At 39.5% G+C, this 20,150-nt stretch overlaps 1 protein-coding gene across 1 annotated transcript in view; it reads right to left on the bottom strand.

Moving 5' to 3' along the window:
• Nucleotides 1–20,150, bottom strand: part of me2 (malic enzyme 2, NAD(+)-dependent, mitochondrial) — a 102,630-nt gene that overhangs the window by 36,434 nt on the left and 46,046 nt on the right. The window contains exons 5-9 of the mRNA XM_073064084.1: nt 16,741–16,816; nt 13,128–13,289; nt 11,852–11,955; nt 4,427–4,536; nt 1,123–1,220 (exon numbers count right to left, since the gene is read on the bottom strand). Of these exons, the coding sequence (XP_072920185.1) occupies nt 1,123–1,220; nt 4,427–4,536; nt 11,852–11,955; nt 13,128–13,289; nt 16,741–16,816 (550 nt within the window). The remainder of the gene's footprint in view (nt 1–1,122; nt 1,221–4,426; nt 4,537–11,851; nt 11,956–13,127; nt 13,290–16,740; nt 16,817–20,150) is intronic.

Genomic DNA, 20,150 nt, shown 5'->3' with positions numbered 1-20,150 from the left:
TTCTTGTGTAGGCATATGGATGTAAGAGAAATGGAGAGTTACAGACTGTGTAGGAGGTTTTGGATTACAATATTTTTGTTTCAAGGTCTTTTGGAAGTCAGGAAAGAGGCACAAAGCTTGTTGCTTCATGATTTTTTATTAATAGAACAAAGAAAATTGAAAACATTCAGTAACATGAGCAGAAGGTAGTAGAAGGGAGAAAAGAAGCAAAAAAAGATGGCAGAGCCTTGCGATCAGCTCTTTATGTACCCCACAGATAAGAAATATTCCATTCAAATTTGCAGTTAAGAGTGAGTCATACAAATAACCCCTATTTAAATAATTCAAAACAAGAAAGCCTCTAGAATCATCTAAATTTAACCACTTGGGGACACACTAAACAACTGCATATGCATACTGTGGCATCATAAAAATACGAACAGGTAATTTGTTAAGATGCAAAGAAAGTAACAATTAAACCGTCTAATTCAAAATTACATACAGTAAGAGATAGAAATAAAAAATTATTTAAATCTCCAACAATAGCTGAAAAATGATAATCCATGTTAAAAAATTAACCTTTTTGTTGCCAAGAAATGCTGTTATGCAGCAAATAGGAGCTTTCTAATAACTTTTTTTCTGGCAATTGGAAAATACTAGCTCATCACAGCAAGATAATGAAAATCCTGGTGTTCAAAATAGTTGGTTATTGAAATATAATTGCTGAACAAATAAAGGTGATGCCATGCCGAATTTAATCAAGTATAATGATTCAGATTTAGTAAACTGAATAATGTGTGAATATTTGTCTTCTTGGAGTCAATGATGGTGCTCAATGTTTTATGAAGGATGCAAAAAAGGAACTATTAGATTTCGTTAAGCCAAAGTTTTTCATAAATAAGTAATTTCTGTGATTTACGGAGTAAATGCATTACTGTATAAAATGATAGGGCATCATTAAAGGGTGTTCAAGAATTAGACAAGTTACACCTGAAAAAAATCAGTGGGTGAGGAATACCAATGGACATGAAGTGTTTGGAATTCAGAAAGGTATTTGAGAAACACAAGAGATTCTGCAGATGCTGGAAAATTTACCCATAATATTAAAAAAAATGTTGAAAAAGATAGGTTACAATGTCTCACCTCCCCAGCTCCAAGAAACAGATATCGGTGCTCAGTGATTGGTTTGTTAATTACTCTCTGAGCTGACAATAATCCTGCAAGTGCTACTGATGCCGTGCCTGTATATTATAAAAACACAAGTAGGTGTTAATCAAAGAGGAAAAAAAGCACACTTTAAAGTGGATATTGAACACTCGAACACTTAAAAGTTCATCTTATGATGTTAAAATAGTTAAAACTCAAAACCAAAATTACAAGACTTTAGAATTTTATTAATGAGAAAAATATATTGAGTACTCCAGATTCTTATTCAAATTAAAAATTTCTTAATCTTTACAAAATATACAGTTGTTAAACTTGAGTTAATTTGTTTGAATGTTTTCAACAGTTCTCATTTTCTACTGACTTGTCAGGATGACTATTCCTATCCAGGAATATAATATTCTCTTCCATTCCAAATGTATTTCAGAAGATTAAAATTCATTCACTATATCACAGTTGATAATCTTACAATATACAGAGGAATATAAATCATGGCTCATAGCTATGATTCAATAATAAAAATAAAGTAATGTTTAAATGAAAATTCAAAGTAAATTTGATTATCAAAGTACATAAATGTAACCTCATACTATCCTAAGATTCATTTTCTTGCGGGTACCGTACTCAAAGATAGACTCGCAACTTTCTACAGTTATACTGTGGACAGCATTCAGACCGTTTACATCATCATCTGGTAAGAGAAATGATTACACAGGATTGAAAAAAGCTGTTAAAAGCTGCAAACTCAGTCAGCTCCATCAATGGCACTAGCCTCCCCAGCACCAAGGACATCTTCAAAGGTAATGCCTCAAAAAAAAAAGCAGCATTCATCATGAAGGATGTGATCACGCTCTTCTCATTGCTACCATTGAGGTGGTACAGGAGCCTGAAGACACACACTCAAGGCTTTAGGAACAGTTTCTTACTATACTGTGGGAGGGGTATGCAACAGGTGGCAGAGAAGGAGTGCCAGGGTGTGGGCTGGCACGGGTGTAGACACAACTAGCATTTAGATACTAGACAAGGTCACTTGATTCCAAACAATTGGTTTATTGATTACAGAACGTCTCTCCAGCGCTTCCACGCTCCCTCCCCTCTCCCAACCAAGATTCCCCTCTCCCTGTCCCCTTCCCACTCCCAGTCCACAATAGAAACCCATATCAGAATCAGGTTTATCATCCTCAGATGTCACATCCCTAACACTTTTGCATAGTACTGTACACTACCTCAATATTTTTTGCTCTTTTTGTATGACCTATTTAATTTAACTTTTTAAAATACATTTCTTACTGTAATTTATTTTTTTAAAAACATTGTTCTGTATTGCAATGTATTGCTGCCGCAAAAAAAATCATACATATCCTAATGATATTAAACCTGATTCTGAAGAGAGATTATTTCACTTCCATGATATTATTACAGTGCAGAATCCTTGTAATGCTATGGCAAGACATCCCATCTGTCCAACTGTCCAAAATCCATGTAAAATTGTTCTCTTATGAAGTATGAAGCATCTGTAGCATTATACTGTTTACTTTTTAAACTTGTGTCGTAAGTACACCTAATTATTTATTAAGTTATTTGTGGAAATATTACTTTATGTGTTGTGTCTGAGTTATATGTACTGTGTCTACAGAAATGTTGTTTTGTTGCTTAGTTTGACTTTGAACTTAATAAACAAATTCTTTCAAATGTGTTCTATTTTCAGATATTATCGCTAGCAGTGGAGAGATTGGACCATATTATTGCCCATAATAATTTGTCAGTTATCGACATCTACCTACCAGCCTATGTGCTGATGTTCCCTGGGACCAAATGAGTGAAATGCCAATCAGTCTCATTACACATCTCTCTTCTAACATTCCTATTCTTGACTCCCTCCTCGTATTCATCAATTTCCAAGGTATCTTTGCTGAATTTTGACATTATGCACCTCCTTATAGTGTTTCTACTTACCTTCCCCTACTCTTACCCTACCCTTTCGGTCATATTTGTAGTTCAGATGCAAATCATTTATCTACACATTGATTTTGTTCTTTTTTCTACTGATGCTGGTATTTATGCATTTCTGCACATTTTATTCCATATCCGTACTTTAACTTCTAACATCATTTTTTATATAATTCTTTATAATTTTTGAATGTTGTTTTTGTTGCTTGTTGTGCCTTGACCAATACACTATAGCTAAGTCCTAATACATGTATATGTGAATGAAGTTGATCCTTGATGCTGCCTAACTTGCTGAATATTTCCACTATTTTCTGTTTTTAATTCTGTGTCCGCAGTCTTTTGGTTTTAACAAGATATACCTGCCCTTTGAAAATCCTAATAATCTAACTCAGGACCTCGTTTCACTAAGAAATATTAGTCTATAGTTTCTTTGTCTTTTGCTTTTAATGCCCACGTATCCAGTGAAATCCAACATGGATATTGGTTCTTCAGATAACCATAGTACTTGATCTCTCATTTCAGAGTACAATTAATTAATTAAGTTCAAAAGCCTGGAGGCCCCATGTGCACAACTCGACACTAAGGGTTCAGAAAACGAGTTCAAAAGACCACCTTTAGTTCAATTAGGTTGATTCAAAATTCAAGATTTTTATATCATTTCCAGTACTCAAGTGTAAAAGAGAACGAAATAATTGTCACTCTGGATCTAATGCAGCACTAAGAAACACCAAGATAAAGAACACAATAAAAATAAATACACAAGATAGCTTATATACATAGATTGATTGTATGTCCGTAAAGTGACACTAGACACAGGATTTTCTGACAGGAAATGATAAAGGAGAGGTGGTTGGAGTGTGGAAGGGTGGGCTGATGGGTGCAAGTGTAGATCAGCCTGACTGGGGAAAGTAACTGTTTATGAGTTTGGTGGTCCTGGCATGGAAGGCTATGCAGCCTTCCACCTAATGGGAGTGAGACAAACTCCCACTCCTTTCACTAACTTTAGTTCTAATTATCACTAATTAGGCAATCATTAACAATACTTAAAATACCACAGGAGGCCAATTGGCCTATTGGGTTCATGCTCATTCACAGGGAGTGATCCCATTTCCTTATTTGCCTGCAACTTGCTCTCTCAGATATTTTTCGGGTGGCATGTTAGAGTAACATTACTACATCGCCAACAACCTGAGTTTAATTCTGCCACTGTCTGTATGTAGTTTGTACATTCTCTAACAATATTAGACTCAGATGTGCCCTGAAATTTGGCAGATAACAACTATTTTATCCAATTTATTTTTTGTTGGTATGATCATAATTGTTAGAAACTCACCTTGAATATCATCATTGAATGTACAATATTTATCTTTATATTTCCTCAAAAACCTGAAGGCATTGTGATTCCCAAAATCTTCAAATTGAATAAGGGTATCACGACCATATCTGTTTTAACATAAATAATTATGTATTAAGTTTCTTGACAGCAAAATCCATCTTACATTTTTACAATGGTTTTGATATTTCAAAGTGTTCGAACAAACTTGATAGGGATGTAATGAAGCAAAATTCAACAACAAATTATCCAGTTCTGTAAGATGACCAAAATATAATTAAAAATAGTAGGTTTGAAGAAGACAATTAAAATACGGAAACAAAGAGAGATAGGGCAGATTTACAGGGGGTATTCCAAAATTCAGTTTCAGCAGTTCAAAGAAGTTGGCAAAACTGAGATGTGCCGGTGACTAGAAAGAGGTACCTATATATCTTGAACACAAGATATTCTGTACATGGTAGATATCCTTAATTAAATGCACAAAATGCTGGAGAAACTCAGCAGGTCAAGCAGCAAATATGGAGGGGAATGAACAGGCCAAGTTTTGGGCCAAGACTTTTCATTTAGACTGGGAAGGATGGGAGAAGAAGCCAGAGTAAGGAGGGACAGAAGGAGTACAACATAGAAGGGAGGTGAGAAGCTGGGAGATTATAGGTGGAAAGGTTGATAGATAGGAGAGGAGAATGGACCATGGGAGAAAGGGAAGGAGAGAGGTGATAGGCAGGAGAAGAAGAAGAGGGGAACCAGATTGACGATGGAAGAAAAGAGGAAGGGGGGAGAAATTATTGGAAATCAGAGAATTCGATGTCCGTGCCATCAGATTGGAGGCTAAATATCTTAGAAGGGTTGTGGGAAGGAGGTCATGGAAGTATTTGAAAATTAAAAATTTAAAAACTAAATTAAAACTAAAAAAAATTTTGCATATTAATTAAAAGGTTTAAGTCTCTTAAGAGATTTAAGTACGTAGCATTGTTAGAGCCTGCTTATACTGTATATGTTAGTAAGTACAACATGACAGAAGAACTTAGAGCCAGTAGGGAAGCAGCAGAAAATTTCAAAGGCTGGTAAAGTTTAGACTTATACTAGTATCCCACTCAACTCCCAAAACTGCTGTGCTGAAACCTGATACAAACCCTTGTTCTTTGCTGGTGTAGACAGTCTGCCTGAGCGGTGAATCTGTGGAATTCATTGCCACAGGCAAGCTGTGGAGGCCAAGTCATTGAGGTTGATTGGTTCTCGATTTTTAAGGACACCAAAGGTTACAGGAAGAAGACAGGAGAAAGGTGTTGAAAGTGATTACAAATGAGCCATGATGGAATGGCAGAGCTGAATGGCCTAATTCAATGGGCTGAATGGCCCAAATCTGCTCCAATGTCTTACAGTCTTATCGTTTAAGTGTTTGGGATGTGGAAGGAAACTGATCATTTGGAGAAAACCCATGCTGTTTACGAATCAGAGGCTCAAAGATGACAGATTTGATACCTGGCAGTCTGAGAGTCCAGACAAGATACTGGAGGCGGCTTCTCTCTCTCTGTGAGTGAGGTGGTGCGCAGGAGGAAAGAAAGGTGCCTGTCTTGCTATTGTTTTATTGTTGTTTTGCTGAACATTGTTCAGCCAGAGATGCCGTGGTATCATGCTGGTTAGCTTGACACTATGACAGCTCAGGATGTCAGAATTCAATCCCAGCGTGCTTTGTAGGGTGTTTGTTCGTCTTCTCCGCAAGTGTATGGGTTTCCTCTGGGTGCTCCAGTTTCCTCCCACATTCCAAAGATATTCCAGTCATGGTAAATTATCCTATGATTAGGCTTGTGTTAAATAGGTGGGTTGCTGACAGCATGGCTGATTGGACTGGAAGGGCCTGTTCCACACCGTATCTCTAAATAACATTAAAAAATAATTAAATACATTGTGGGCATGCTATCTTGGCACTGGAATGTGTGGCAACATATGCAGGCTGCCCCAGAACATCATTAAGTTTGTTGCGCCACGTGGTTCCATCCAAACAGCAATAAGCATAAAGGTGTCAAAGGTTATGGAAGAATGCAGTTAGAGGGATAATAAATCAGCCACAATAAAAAAAATACCTGGAGAGGGATGGGCTCCGCCAGGTTTCAGATGCCCAAGACACGCCGTACGACAAGCACACCAAAAAGATCGGTGCAAAAAGCTCGTCATGACGGCGCCTCGATGATTCCACCAGGAGTTACGGGCGCGCGCATACGCACACACACAATTAAATAATGGAGCAGACGATGGGCGAATGGTCTGATTTGGCTCCTACAGTATGTCTTATGGCTGGCATTTGAGAGAAAGGGACAAGCAACACCTTTGGTCAGCAGGGTAATGATGGGCTCAGGGAAGCATCTTAACCCACACGATAAGTAGGGGCCACTGCCAGGACTACCTGAACCCCGCAGTACATCCCATCTCCTACTGAATGTAGAGGGAGTTCAAATTCGATATAAATGTATTTAGTTTGTGCTTTTCCGCTGGACATCCATGGAAATGCACAAATTAGATGAACCATTGATTATTTACTCAGAGATACAGAACGGTAAAAGCCTTCCTGGCCCAATGACCCCACACCACACAATGACACCCATATGACAAATTAACCTACTATCCCATACTGTGTGTCTTAGGAATGTGGAAGGAAACCGGAGCACCCAAATGTCACTGGGAGAATATACAAACTCCTGACAGACAGCAGCGGGAAGTAAACCCAGGTTACTGGCGCTGCAAAGTGATATGCTAAATTTTACACTACCATACTACCACTCCTGTGATCTGCTTAAACCAAACCAAGTAAGCTCAACAAAGCCAGGGATGCCATTATGTGCAACAGAATTTCACTCTCACTCCTTCCTCCCTGTTTGGTGGCACAGTTCTTAATAGTCTGGAGATTTCTTGATGGTAATAAGCAGCCAAGTAAAGAGGGGAGGGCAGTGGCTCTCATTACACTGAACATTAGGTGATAAGAGAATCATAAGATCCAACACATGAAAGCCAGGATGGAACTTATATAAATAAATATCACCAGTGCCCCAGCAATGGTCCATAAATAAGACATCCAGCCCATTGGTCTGCTCCACCATTCCATATTTATTCTCTTTGTCAACCTCATTCTCCTGCTTTCTCTCCTAACCTCTGATGCTATGACTAATCAAGAACCCATCAGCATCTGCATCAAATATGCCAATGATTCCACCTCCTCAGCCTTGTGGCAACAAATTGCACAGATTCACTACCCTCTGACTAAAGAAATTCCTCCTCATCTATGTTTTGAATAGACATTCTATTCTGAGGCTGTGGCCTCTGGTCCTGGACTCTCCCACTAAAGGAAAACATCCTCTCCACATCCACTCTATCTAGGCCTTTCAATATTTAATAGCTTTCAATGAGATCTTCGTCAATCTTCCAAACTCCGTTGAATACAGGCCCAGAACCATCAAGCGCTCCTCATATTCCTGGGGTCATATCTGCTATGCTACAAAATCTTGCCCAAGTAATTTAAATTGTGTAACTTAAATTCATTCTCAAAAGGATTAAGAAAATTAACAGTATATATTTTTTTTAAAGCAGCCCCTGTAACAGTTGGACAGATACATAACAAGTTGTGTACTCACTGTCTTTTCTCTCAATTATCGTACTATCCTCCTTTCTTGATATAAATGAATAACTTTACAATGATACTATATGATTCAATAACCAATACACAATTTTAAAAAATTAAAGGAAAATTCACTTCAGAAAATTTGAGTAAAGGTTGTTAATAACAAACCGTTTCCTTGAGAGAGTTCAAGATTATTTCAATTACTCCCTACCACCAAGCATGAGACTAAAATTGCATTAGGACAAGAAATGTTAGGATAGGAAACAGCTTCTTCCTCCAGGCCATGAAACTAATACACTCCCCGGCACCACACACGTCACATCATATATGATGCCACCACTTGTTTTTGGTATGGTTCAGTGATGGGGCAAGTGAAGTTGAATGAAGTTATCCACTCTGGTTCAGGAACCTGATGGCTGAGCCTGGTGGTGTGAGTCCTGAGGCTACAGTACTTTCTTCCTGATGGCAGCAGCGAGATGAGAGCACAGCCTGGATGGTGAAGGTGCTTACAACCAGAAGACCACGAGACATGGAGCAGAATTAGGCCATTCAGCCCATCGAGTTTATTCTGTCATTCCATCATGGCTTATCCTGGATCCCACTCAACCCCATACACCTGCCTTCTCAGCATATATCCTTTGATGCCCTGACCAATCAGGAAACTATCAACTTCCAATTTAAATATACCTACGGACCGCCTCTAGCAGTCTGTGGCAGAGCATTCTATGTATTTACTACTCTCCAGCTAAAAAAATCCTCCTTAACTCTGTTCTAAAGGGTTGCTCCCTCAATTTTGAGGCTGGGTCCACTAGTTCTGTATACCCCCACAATAGGAAACCTCCACTCCACATCCACCCTATCTAGTCCATTCAACATTCAGTAGGTTTCAATGAGATCCTCCCACATTCTTCTAAATTCTAGTGAGCACAGGCCCAAAGGTGCCAAATGCTCCTCAAATGTTAACCCCTTCTTTCCTGGGATCATCCTCACAAACCTCCTCTGGACTCTCTCCAATGACTATACATCCTTTTTGAGATATGGGGCCCAAAACTGTTAACAATACTCCAAGCGCAGCCTGTCTAGTGTCTTATAAAGCCTCAGCATTATCTCCTTGCTTTTATATTCTATTCTCCTCGAAATAAATGCCAATATTGCATTTGCCTTCTTTACCACAGACTCAACCTGTAAATTAACCTTCTGGTCTTGCATGAGGACTCCCAAGACCCTCTACACCTCTGATGTTTGAACCTTCTCTCCATTTAGATGATAGGCTGCACTATTGTTCCTTTTACCAAAATGTATTATCATGCATTTCCCAACATTGTATTCCATCTGCCACTTTTTTGCCCATTCTTCCAATTTGTCCATGTCCTGCTGCAATCACATTGCTTCCTCAGCATGACCAGCCCTTCCACATATCTTCATATCATCTGCAAACTTTGCCACAAAGCCATCCATTATCTAAATCATTGACAATGTAAAAAGTAACAGTCCCAATATTGACCCCTGATGAACGCAACATTCATTGGCAGAAAAGGTTCCTTTTATTCCCTCTCACTGCCACCTGACCATCAGCCATTCTGCTATCCAAGCCAGTATCTTTCCTGTAACGCCATAGGATTTTAATCTTGTTAAGCACTCTCATATGTGGCACCTTATCAAATGCCTTCTAAAAATCCAAGTAAATGACATCCATTACCTCTCCTTTGTGCATCCCGCTTGTTACTTCCTCGAAGAACAAACAGGTTTGTCAGGGAAGATTTCCCCTTGCAGAAACCATGTTGACTTTGATTTACTTTATCATTAGTCTCCAAGTACCCCGAAACCTCATCCTTAATAATAAACTCTAACACTTTTCCAACCACTGAGGTTAGGTTAACTGGCCTATAATTTCCTTTCTTTTGTTTTCCTCCCTTCTTAAAGAGTGGAGTGATATTTGCAATCTTCCAGTCTCCCGGGATCACGCCGGAATCAAGTGATTCTTGAAAGATCATGACCAATGCATCTGCTATCTCCTCAGCAACCTCTCTCAGGACTCTGGGATGTAGACCATCTGGTCCAGGTGACTGATCCACCTCAAGACCTTTGAGTTTGACGAATACTTTTTCCTTTGTGATAGCAATGGCACTGACACATGCTCCTTGACACTGTCAGACCTCTGGCACACTGCTAGTGTCGTCCACATTGAAGACAGATCAAAGTACCCATTAAATTCAGCTGACATTTCTTTATCTCCCTATTACTACTTCACCTGCATTATTTTCCAGTGGTCCAATATCGACTCTCACCTCCCTTTTACTCTTTATATATCTGAAAAAACTTTTGGTATCCTGCTTTATATTATTGGTAGTCTGCCCTCATTTTTCATCTTTTCTCTTATAGCTTTTTTCTTTTGCCTTTTGTTAGATTTGCAAATCATCCAGCTTCGCACTCACTTTTGCTACCTTTTATGTCCTTGGCTTTTATGCAGTCCTTAGCTTCTTTTGTCAGCCACAGTTGCCTACCCCTGCCATTTGAGAACTTCTTCCTCTGTGGGACATATCTATCCTGTACCTTGTGAACTGTTCCAAAACTTCAGCCATCTCTGCTCTGTTGTCATCCCCACCAGTATCCTCCTCTAATCCACCTGGGCAAGCTCCTCTCTCATGCCCCTGTAATTCCCTTTATTCCATTGCAATATTGATACATGTGACTTATGCTACTCCGTCTCAAATTGCAGTACCAATTCAATCATATTATGATCATCGCCTCCTAAGGGTTCCTTTACGTTAAGCTCCCTAATAAGATGTGGGTAATTACACAACACCCAGTCTCAGACAGCCTTTCCCCTAGTAGGCTCAAGCACAAGCTGCTCTAAAAAGCCTTCTCCTAGGCATTCAACAAATTCCCTCTCTTGCAATCTGACACCAGCCTGAATTTTCCAATCCCCTTGCACATTGAAGTCCCCCATTACAATTGTGTCATTACCCTTATTACATGCCTTTACCAGTTTCCTTTGCAATCTCAACCCCACAGCTTGGCTACTATTTGGAGGGTTATAATGGTGCTTTTACCCTTGCAATTTTTTAACTCCACCAGCAAAGATTCAATGTTCTCTGATCTATGTCACCTCTTTCTAAAGATGTAATTCTATCTCTTACCAACAGAGCCACACCACCACTTATGCCTTCCTGACTGTCCTTTCAATATTTTGATGTTAAGCTCCCAACTATGGCCTTCTTTCAGCCACAACTCAGTGATGCCCAAAACGTCATACTGACTAATTTCTAATAGTGCCATGAGTTCATCCACCTTATTCCGAATGCTATGTGCATTTAAATACAGCACCTTTAGTCCTGCGTTCTTCACTCTTTGGAATTTTGCCTCTGTGGTATAATTTAACTCTTTGCTCTGTCTGCATTTGTATCCAATTATTGGTCTGTCCTTCTTTACATTCTTGTTACATCCATCATCTGCTTGTAAACCTACTGGCTCATCCTCAGCTCTATCATACTGATTCCCATCCTTAATGATGGATGCTCAGTGTAGATATGCTCAATGGGTGGAGGGCTTTACTTGCCGCTGCATACAAGGAGTTTATATATTCTCTCTATAACTGCATGGGTTTTCTCCTACATTCCAAAGACATACAGTTAGGGTTAATAAATTATGGGCATACTATGTTGGCGAAGGAGGCATGGCAACAATTGTGGGCTGCCTAGCATAATCTTTATTAATTTGATTTGATGCAAACAACATGTTTCATTGTAGGTTTCTCTGTATGTACATATGTTAAATAAAGCTAATCTTTTATCTTTTTATAGATTACTTACTTATTCACAATTGCTTCCATAAACTCATCAATGAGTTCATCATAATTGTGCGAGCGATCTCTTCTCTGGTAAAGACCCATATAAAATGGATCTTTCAATAGAGTCTGGAAAACAAACAAACTTTAAGTCTGTAAAGATATAAACCACAAATGATACTTATTCCATTGGACTTCCCAGAAAATGCACAAATTAGATGCACCTTAGTTTATCATCTCTTTAATGCAGACATGGTCAACAACTAGAGATGACATTGTCTACAACAGAATTTAACTCTCATTTCTTCCTCCCAAAGTCAGAGAGAGCAGCTGAATTTGCACAGAGTTTGAGGAGACTTGGTATGTCACCAAGACTCTAACAAATTTCTACAGATGTACCGTGAAGAGCATTCTGACTGGTTGTATCACCATCTGCTATGGAGGGAACACTGAACAGGATTGCAAAAAGCCTCAGAGGGTTGTAAATTCAGCCAGCCCCATCATGGGCACAAGCCTCCTCACCATCCAGGTGATGCCTCAAAAAGGCAGCATCCATCATTAAGGATCCCCTCACCCAGGACATGCACTCTTCTCATTGCTACCATCAAAGAGGTGGTACAGGAGCCCGAAGACACACACTCAACAATTTTGGAACAACTTTTTCCCCATTGCTATCATGTTTTTTCCAAATAGATAATGAACCCACGCACAATACCTCACTCTTTTTTTTGCTCTCTTTTTGCACATATTTTTACATATATTTCTTATCGTAATTTAGTTTTTTTTAAATTATGTATTGCAAAACAACACATTTTATAATATACGCCAGTGATATTAAACTTGACTCTGATTCTAAGTAGTATCTTTTGGATAAGTAACAGAACCAGGCATATTTTGCAGATACAATTAATTCAAAGTAAAGCAGCAGATGCAAAGCAAGAAACAAATTGAACAAAATCAGTTTGAATTTAGCACAGGCGCTGCAAAATTAATAGCCATCTCTTAATTTAACTTCCTATGCTGTCTCCACCAACAAATTTTTACCTTTCAATGGGTTCTTTACTGACAAATTGCAATCACACATTTTTTTTTTTACTGCTCCGATCATGGCTTCTCGATTAGAGCCGAAATGTCTGCAAATATATTGCCAAGCTCAATGATCAATCAAACTTCCAAATTTTCCAACTGTTCTAGGCAGGCATACACCTTTCCAATGATAGAATACACGTTTTAATCTCGTTGCTAAAATAGACGTTTGTGATACTTGGAATGCATCATTCTTTAGTGCTGGGTGGAATTACCTCATTATCAGTACCGACGTCGATACAGACAGGAAGGCATCCCCGCGGATCAATTCCAGCACATGTCGTGTACAGGCACAGCTTTCCTACTGGTATTCCCATGCCATAAACTCCCAGGTCTCCAAGTCCCAATATCCGTTCTCCATCTGTTACAACTACAGCCTGTAGGAAAAATAGAATACAACCTTCAAATTCCTCTTAAAATACTCCAGAAAAATCAATATGCAACTGGAAAAAAAGATCCAATTAACCATTGCAAAGCAAAACAAAAAACTTTAATTATTCCCCAAGAACATAACAACTGCTGTAATCCAAAGATTTAAATGTCATCATGACATAAAGGATTAGCAAACTCAAATTCTATTTTTAAAACCACTAAATAACCATAATCTTTGGAAAAACATTCAGTCTTTTTTTGTGTGGTAGAGACAAATTAAGGGCCAAGAAATGATCTTGACATTGAACACTAATTTCTCCCATTTCTAGTCATTTTTCCTCCTCCCTCTTCTTCTATTTCCCACTCTGGCTCCCCACTTACCTCCACTTCTCACCTGTCTATCTACTCTCCCCGTTGTCCCTCTTCCTTCCCATGTCTCCCATGGTCCACTCTCCTCTCCTATCAGATTCTTTCTCCAACCCTTTACCACTTCCACACATCTCCTCCTGGCTTTTTGCTTCAATCCCCCTCCCTCACCCATCTGGCTTCAGCTATCACTTTCTAAGTTGTGTCCCTTCTTATAAGACACAGGAGCAGAATTATGTCATTCAGCCCATCGAGTCTGCTCCACCATTCCATCATGGCTGATCCTAGATTGTACTCAACTGCATACACCTGCCTTCTCGACATATTCTTTGACGCCCTTACTAATCAAGCTACGCAACTGCCCACCTTAAGTATACCACAGACTTAGCCTCCACTACAGTCTGTGGCACAGCATTCCACAGATTCACTATATCTGACTAAAAAAACTCCTCCTTACCTATGTTCTAAAAGGTCGCCCCTCAATTTTAATGCTCTGCCCTCTAGCTCTGGATACCCCACCATAGGAAACATCCTCTCCACATCCACCTTAACTACACCTTTACATTTTGTAGGTTTCAATGACATCCCCACGCATTCTTCTAAATTTCAGTGAGTACAGTCCCAAAGCTGCCAAACATTCCTATGTTAACCCCTTCATTCCTGTAATCATCCTTGTGAACCTCCTCTGGACTCTCTCCAATGACAATACTTCTTTTCTGAGATATGGGGCCCAAAACTGTTGTTAATACTCCAAGTGCAGCCTGACTAGCATTATCTTCTTGCCTTTATATTCTATTTCCCCTTGAAATAAGTGCTAACATTACATTTGCCTTCTTTACCACAGACCCAACCTCTAAATTAACCTTCTTGGAGTCTTGCACGAGGACTCCTAAATCCATCGACACCCCTGGTGTTTGAATTCTCTCCCCATTTAGATACTAGTCTGCACTATTGTTTCTCTTACCAAAATGCATTATCAGACATTTCCCAACACTATATTCCACCTGCCACTTTTTTGCCCATTCTTCCAATTTGTCTAAGTCCTGCTGCAATCACATTGCCTCCTCAGCACTACCTACCCCTCCATCTATCTTTAGATCGTCTTCAAACTTTGCCACAAAGCATTCAGTTCTGTTATCCAAAACACTGACAAACAATGTGAAAAATCGCATTCTCAATACTGACCCCTGAGGAACACCACTAGTCACTGGCAGACAAGCAGAAAAGGCCCCCTTTATTCCCACTCGCTGCCTCCTACCTGTCAGTCATTCCCCTATCCATGCCAGTATCTTTCCTGTAATGCCATAGGTGTTCATCTTGTTAAGCAGCCCCATGTGTGGCACCTTATCAAATGCCTTCTGAAAATCCAAGTAAGTGACATCCATGATTTTCTCCCTTGTTCACCTGCTTGTTACTTCCTTGAAGAATTCTAACAAACTTGTCAGGCAAGATTTCCCTTTACAGAAACCACGCTAACTTTGACTTATTTTTATCATTAGTCTCCAAGTACCCCGAATACACACCCATGATAATAGATTCCAACACTTTCCCAACCACTGAAGTTAAGATAACTGGCCTATAATTTCCTTTCTTTGCCTTCAACACTTCTTAAAGAGTGGAGTGGTATCTGCAATCTTTACCAGTCCTCGGAGACCATGCCAGAATTAAATGATTCTTGAAAGATCAGGACCAATGCATCTGTTATCGCTTCCACACCATCCCCTCCTCCACCATCATATTCTGGCATCTTCTCCCTTCTTTTCCAGTTACAGAGCAAAACACTGCCTGTTTATTCCTCTCCACAGATGCTGCCTGATCTCCTGAGTTCCGCCAGCCTTTTGTGCGCATTGCTTTGGATTTCCAGCATCTGCAGTATCTCCTGTGTTAATGTTTTGGGCATTCCAGTTTCCTCCCACGTTCCAAAGAGTTAGTGAGTTGTGGGCATACAGGAAGTGTGGTGACACTGATTTGACTTTAACACAATCAATACATTTCACTGTAGGTTTTGACACACATGACAAATAAAGCTGATCTATAATCACTTCCAAATCAGAATGGTAAATTCCCCTTGCTAGAATCAAGGGGAATTACAGCAAAAAGCCTTTAAACCTTATTTGCCCACATCAGCTGAAACAAATTACTAAAACTGATCCCTTTCACAAAACTAATCTCTTGGATGACTGAAATCCAGACACCTAACCCTCCAGCAATGGATGAAGCATTCCCCCATCAAAAAACACATGTGCCCTCAACTAATTTCTCTCTATGCCTAGAGATCACCCCTGCCAAAGCTGGCTAAACTTACTTTCTTTACAACCATTTCTCCTCAATTAAAAGGACAAATTACTGGAAACATTGTTGCAATTGGCTCCTGTAATAGCATTGCTCTATATGTTACGCTATCATGGCATCCCTTTATTTACTACCTGCTTCACTCAGTCATTTTCTTCCTCTAACAGCCTCGTCTCCAATCACCACATCACCCTGTGGGTTCAGCATTTCTAATGAGCAACCCATGGTCAGCAAAGAAAGTTCTCCTTTTCACATGTTATTCCAGAACAATTTAAAGAAGATATTTAAATACCTAAACATCACCAACTGGATCTACAATTGCACCACAGGTTAATCATGGCAGCCGCATATTTGGGACTATTCTTAAAGAACAAAAACTAATCAAAAATGGAGGGATTTCCTTCATTTACTCACATCAGTGGTATGTACTTGTGTGGCCGTTAGACATTACTCCACGCTTAAAATGAACAGTTTTTAAATAGCATCAGTGACATGTGTTTTGTGTTCAAAAAGCAGTGATTTTTGTCATTGATATTTAGCAAGAACAAAGCAGTAAGACAAGTCCGAAATGTCTTGCACGTTGCAATTTCAAGCATTCAGGCTGGGAGATGCTAGAAATGACCAAGAGTAAATTCCCTTCGGCTAATTGGACAAAAATGTACTGGTTCCAATGTGCCCCAATTAAGTGGAATCCACTGTAGATCATGAACTTGGAGTATTGAGGATAGAAAGTGATGAATGTAATTTCCAGACTTTGCCAACAAGTCTGATACCAACTATGCACCATTTGATCTTTACCTTAATCTGTGTCTCTGGCCAGTTGTCAAGAATCGATCTAACATGGCCTTTGTCCAAGATGGAAATAAATACACCCCTGTAGAAAAGTGGGAAAAATAGACAAAAATTAACACTTAAAATTACATCCATGATAGTATTGAAAACTAAACCTTTGGGCTGTCTTCTGCTAATTAAAACATGTTTTGCAATTATTTTGGTGCCCAGAATAATTTGCTTGGAAATTTTCTTCAAACTTAAAAAAAAGTTGTAAAAATGTTTCAGTCGTTCATTAGTGAAGAGAGTTTTGGAAAATACAAGAATCAAAGGATATTAGGGTATCAAGTTGAAAGATTAGCCACAATCTTTTTGAATAATAGAACAAGCACAAGAGGTTGAATGGTTTACTCATATCCCTGTACATAACAGATGGAAATAACCAATCTTATTTCCATGAAGCAACTGAAACTCAAGTAACCCAATTTCTCCTCCAATTCACACATATTTGCACTACAATTTAAACATGGAACAGTATAGCACAAGAACTGGCCCTTCAGCCCATCAAATGGGCAACTAAACTAGTCCCTTATGCTTACACGACATCTATATCCTTCCATTTTCCTCACATCTATGTGCCAATCTAAACATCTCTTAAAAGTCCCTAATGTATCTGCCTCTACCACCAACCCAGGCAGTGCATTCCAGGCATCCACCACTTGCCTCTCACATCTCCTTTATAATTACCCCCTCCCACCTTAAATGTATACTCCCTGGTGTTAGGCATTTCAACCATGGGAGAAAGATATGTGTCTGTTCTATTGACAGTATGCTTCTCGTAATCTTATAAAGGAGCCAGTAAAGAACTCAAGCCACTGACAAAATTTAGAACAAAAGTCATACATTCAAAAGACTGATAAAACCCAACTACTCTGAAAACTATCAGTAGCTCAGTGTAATTATAAGTAGTGGCTGAAGCAAAAGGTTCTGCACCATTCTGTTCCTATAACATACCAATAGGATCCACAGTGAGAAAAGCAGAACACTTTGATTACATTAGCAACCATCTCTTCCAGACTCTGTTGCTGGGTCAGCCTTATTATCCACAGACCATCTCAGCAGCAGTTCAGTAACCACACTAGACCCTTCACTTACACAGGAAGTGTAAATCCAACTCTTCTGCATTGCACAAGATTATAGTGACTTACAATATTTCAGCACAGTACAGGCCCTTCGGCTCACGACGTTGTGCTGCTTTTTAACCTACTCCAAGATTAATCCACCTCTTCACTTCTCCACAGGCCACCATTCCTCAATCATCTATGTACACATGCAGCATTTAACAATTTCTCAAATACTCCTAATGTATCTGCCTCTACCACCCCGGCAAAGTGTTCCGTGAACCCACCACTCTCTAGGTATAAAATTTACCTCTGACATTTCCTCTATATTTTCCTTTGATCACCTTAAAATTACACCCCTTCATTTTAGCTATTTTCACCCTGGGAAAAAGTCATTTTGTACACCTCCATCAAGTTGCCTCTGATCCTTCTTCTCTCCAGTGAAAAAAGCCCTAGCTCACTCAACCTATTCTCATAAGACACACTCTCTAATCCAGACAGTATCTTGATAAATCTACTCTGCACCCTCTCTGAAGCTTCCACATCCTTCCTATAATGAGGCGATTACAACCGAACACAATAACACCATAAGACATAAGAGTAGAATTAGGCCACTCGGCCCATCAATTCTGCTCTGCCATTTCATCATGGCTGATCCATTGACCTCTCAACCCCATTCTCCTGACTGCTCCTCATAGCCTTTCACATCCTGACTAATCAAGGACCCCCCCCCAGTGGTTCAATGTCACCTCTCTTTTAGTCTTTATATATTTGAAAAAAACTTTTGGTATCTGCTTTGATATTACTGGCTAGCTTACATACATATTTCATCTTCTTCCCCTCCTTATGACTTTTTTTCTAAAGTTATCTCCTGGTTTTTGAAAGCTCCCCAGACCTCTAACTTCCCACTGATTTCCAGTCTGTTATATGTGCTCTCTTTTGCTTTTATGTTGGCTTTGTCAGCCATGGTTGTGTCATCTTGCCTTTAGAATACTGCTACTTCTTTGGGACATATCCATCCTGCGCCTTCCAAATTGCTCCCAGAAACTCTCGGCATTGCTTCCCTGCTCTCCTCCCTGATGGTGTCCCCTTCCAATCAACTTTGACCAGCTCCTCTCTCATGCCATTTACTCCACTGATAAAATTGACTTTAGCTTCTCCCTCTCAAATTATAGGGTGAATTCTATCATATTATGATCACTACCTCTTAAGGGTTCCTTTAGTTTGAGCCCCCTAATCAAATTAGGTTCATTACATAATACCCAATCCAGAATAGCTGATCCCCTAGTGGGCTCCAGAAAAACATATTTTAGGCATTCTGCAAATTCTCTTTTGAGATCCACCACCAACCTGATGTTTCCTGTCTACTTGCACGCTGAAATCCCCCATGACTATTCCAACATTGTCCTTTTGACATGCTTTTTCTCTCTCATTGTAATTTGTACAGTTCAGTGTCCTGTATATAACTCCTATCAAGGTCTTTTTACCCATGCATTTTCTTACCTCTGCCCATAAGGATTCTACACCTCCTGATCCTATGTCACCTTTTTCTAAGGATTTGATTTCATTTTTTGCCAACAGTATCACACCATGCTCTCTTGTCTACCCACCTGTCCTTTCGATACAATCTGTATCTTTGGATGTTAAGTTCCCAACTATAATCTTCTTCTAGTGATGCCCACAACATCATATCTGCCAATCTCTAACTGCAATACAAGATCATCTACCTTTTGGTGTATACTGTGTGTATTCAAATACAACATCTACAATCTTGTATTCATCATCCTTTTCGATTTTGTCCTGTTACACTGTAACTTATTCCACTGACTGCAATTTTGCCCTATAATCTGCTTCTGGTTTAAGACGGCGCTGGTTAACCTCTGCGACTTATGGCTGGTGGCTAACAAAACAAAGATAGCAACTAAACACTTAATTAACCACATTTTTTCTGCCAAATGATCATCACATTTGGCAGTCTATAACCCCCCTTTGGACTTGGAGGCAATTCAATGTGGCATATCTGAGGCAAAGTGAGGCAGCAGGCCCATCATCAAGAGTGTAGAAGAGCACGAAAGAGTGGGCACAGGCTGAATCAAAGCCACAGGGCTCGACTGAGCGTGATGTACATACAGATCGAAGCAGTGAAATCCAGTGATTCCAAGCAGCAGAATCTGTTGTTCGGATGGAGAGTTAAGCGCTGGGCCAGATTGAAAAGGTCAAGGTGTCAAGGCACGAGGCAAGGTACAGGCCAGTTCAAATCACTTCTCTAAGCAGCAGAACCTGATATTCAGATGGAGTGTTCAGTGCCAGGTCAGA

Source organism: Hemitrygon akajei, chromosome 13 (assembly GCF_048418815.1).
Source record: "Hemitrygon akajei chromosome 13, sHemAka1.3, whole genome shotgun sequence".
Taxonomy (NCBI): Eukaryota; Metazoa; Chordata; class Chondrichthyes; order Myliobatiformes; family Dasyatidae; genus Hemitrygon; species Hemitrygon akajei.
Note: the sequence above shows the minus strand (reverse complement) of the source record. Positions and strands in the feature narration are given on the sequence as shown.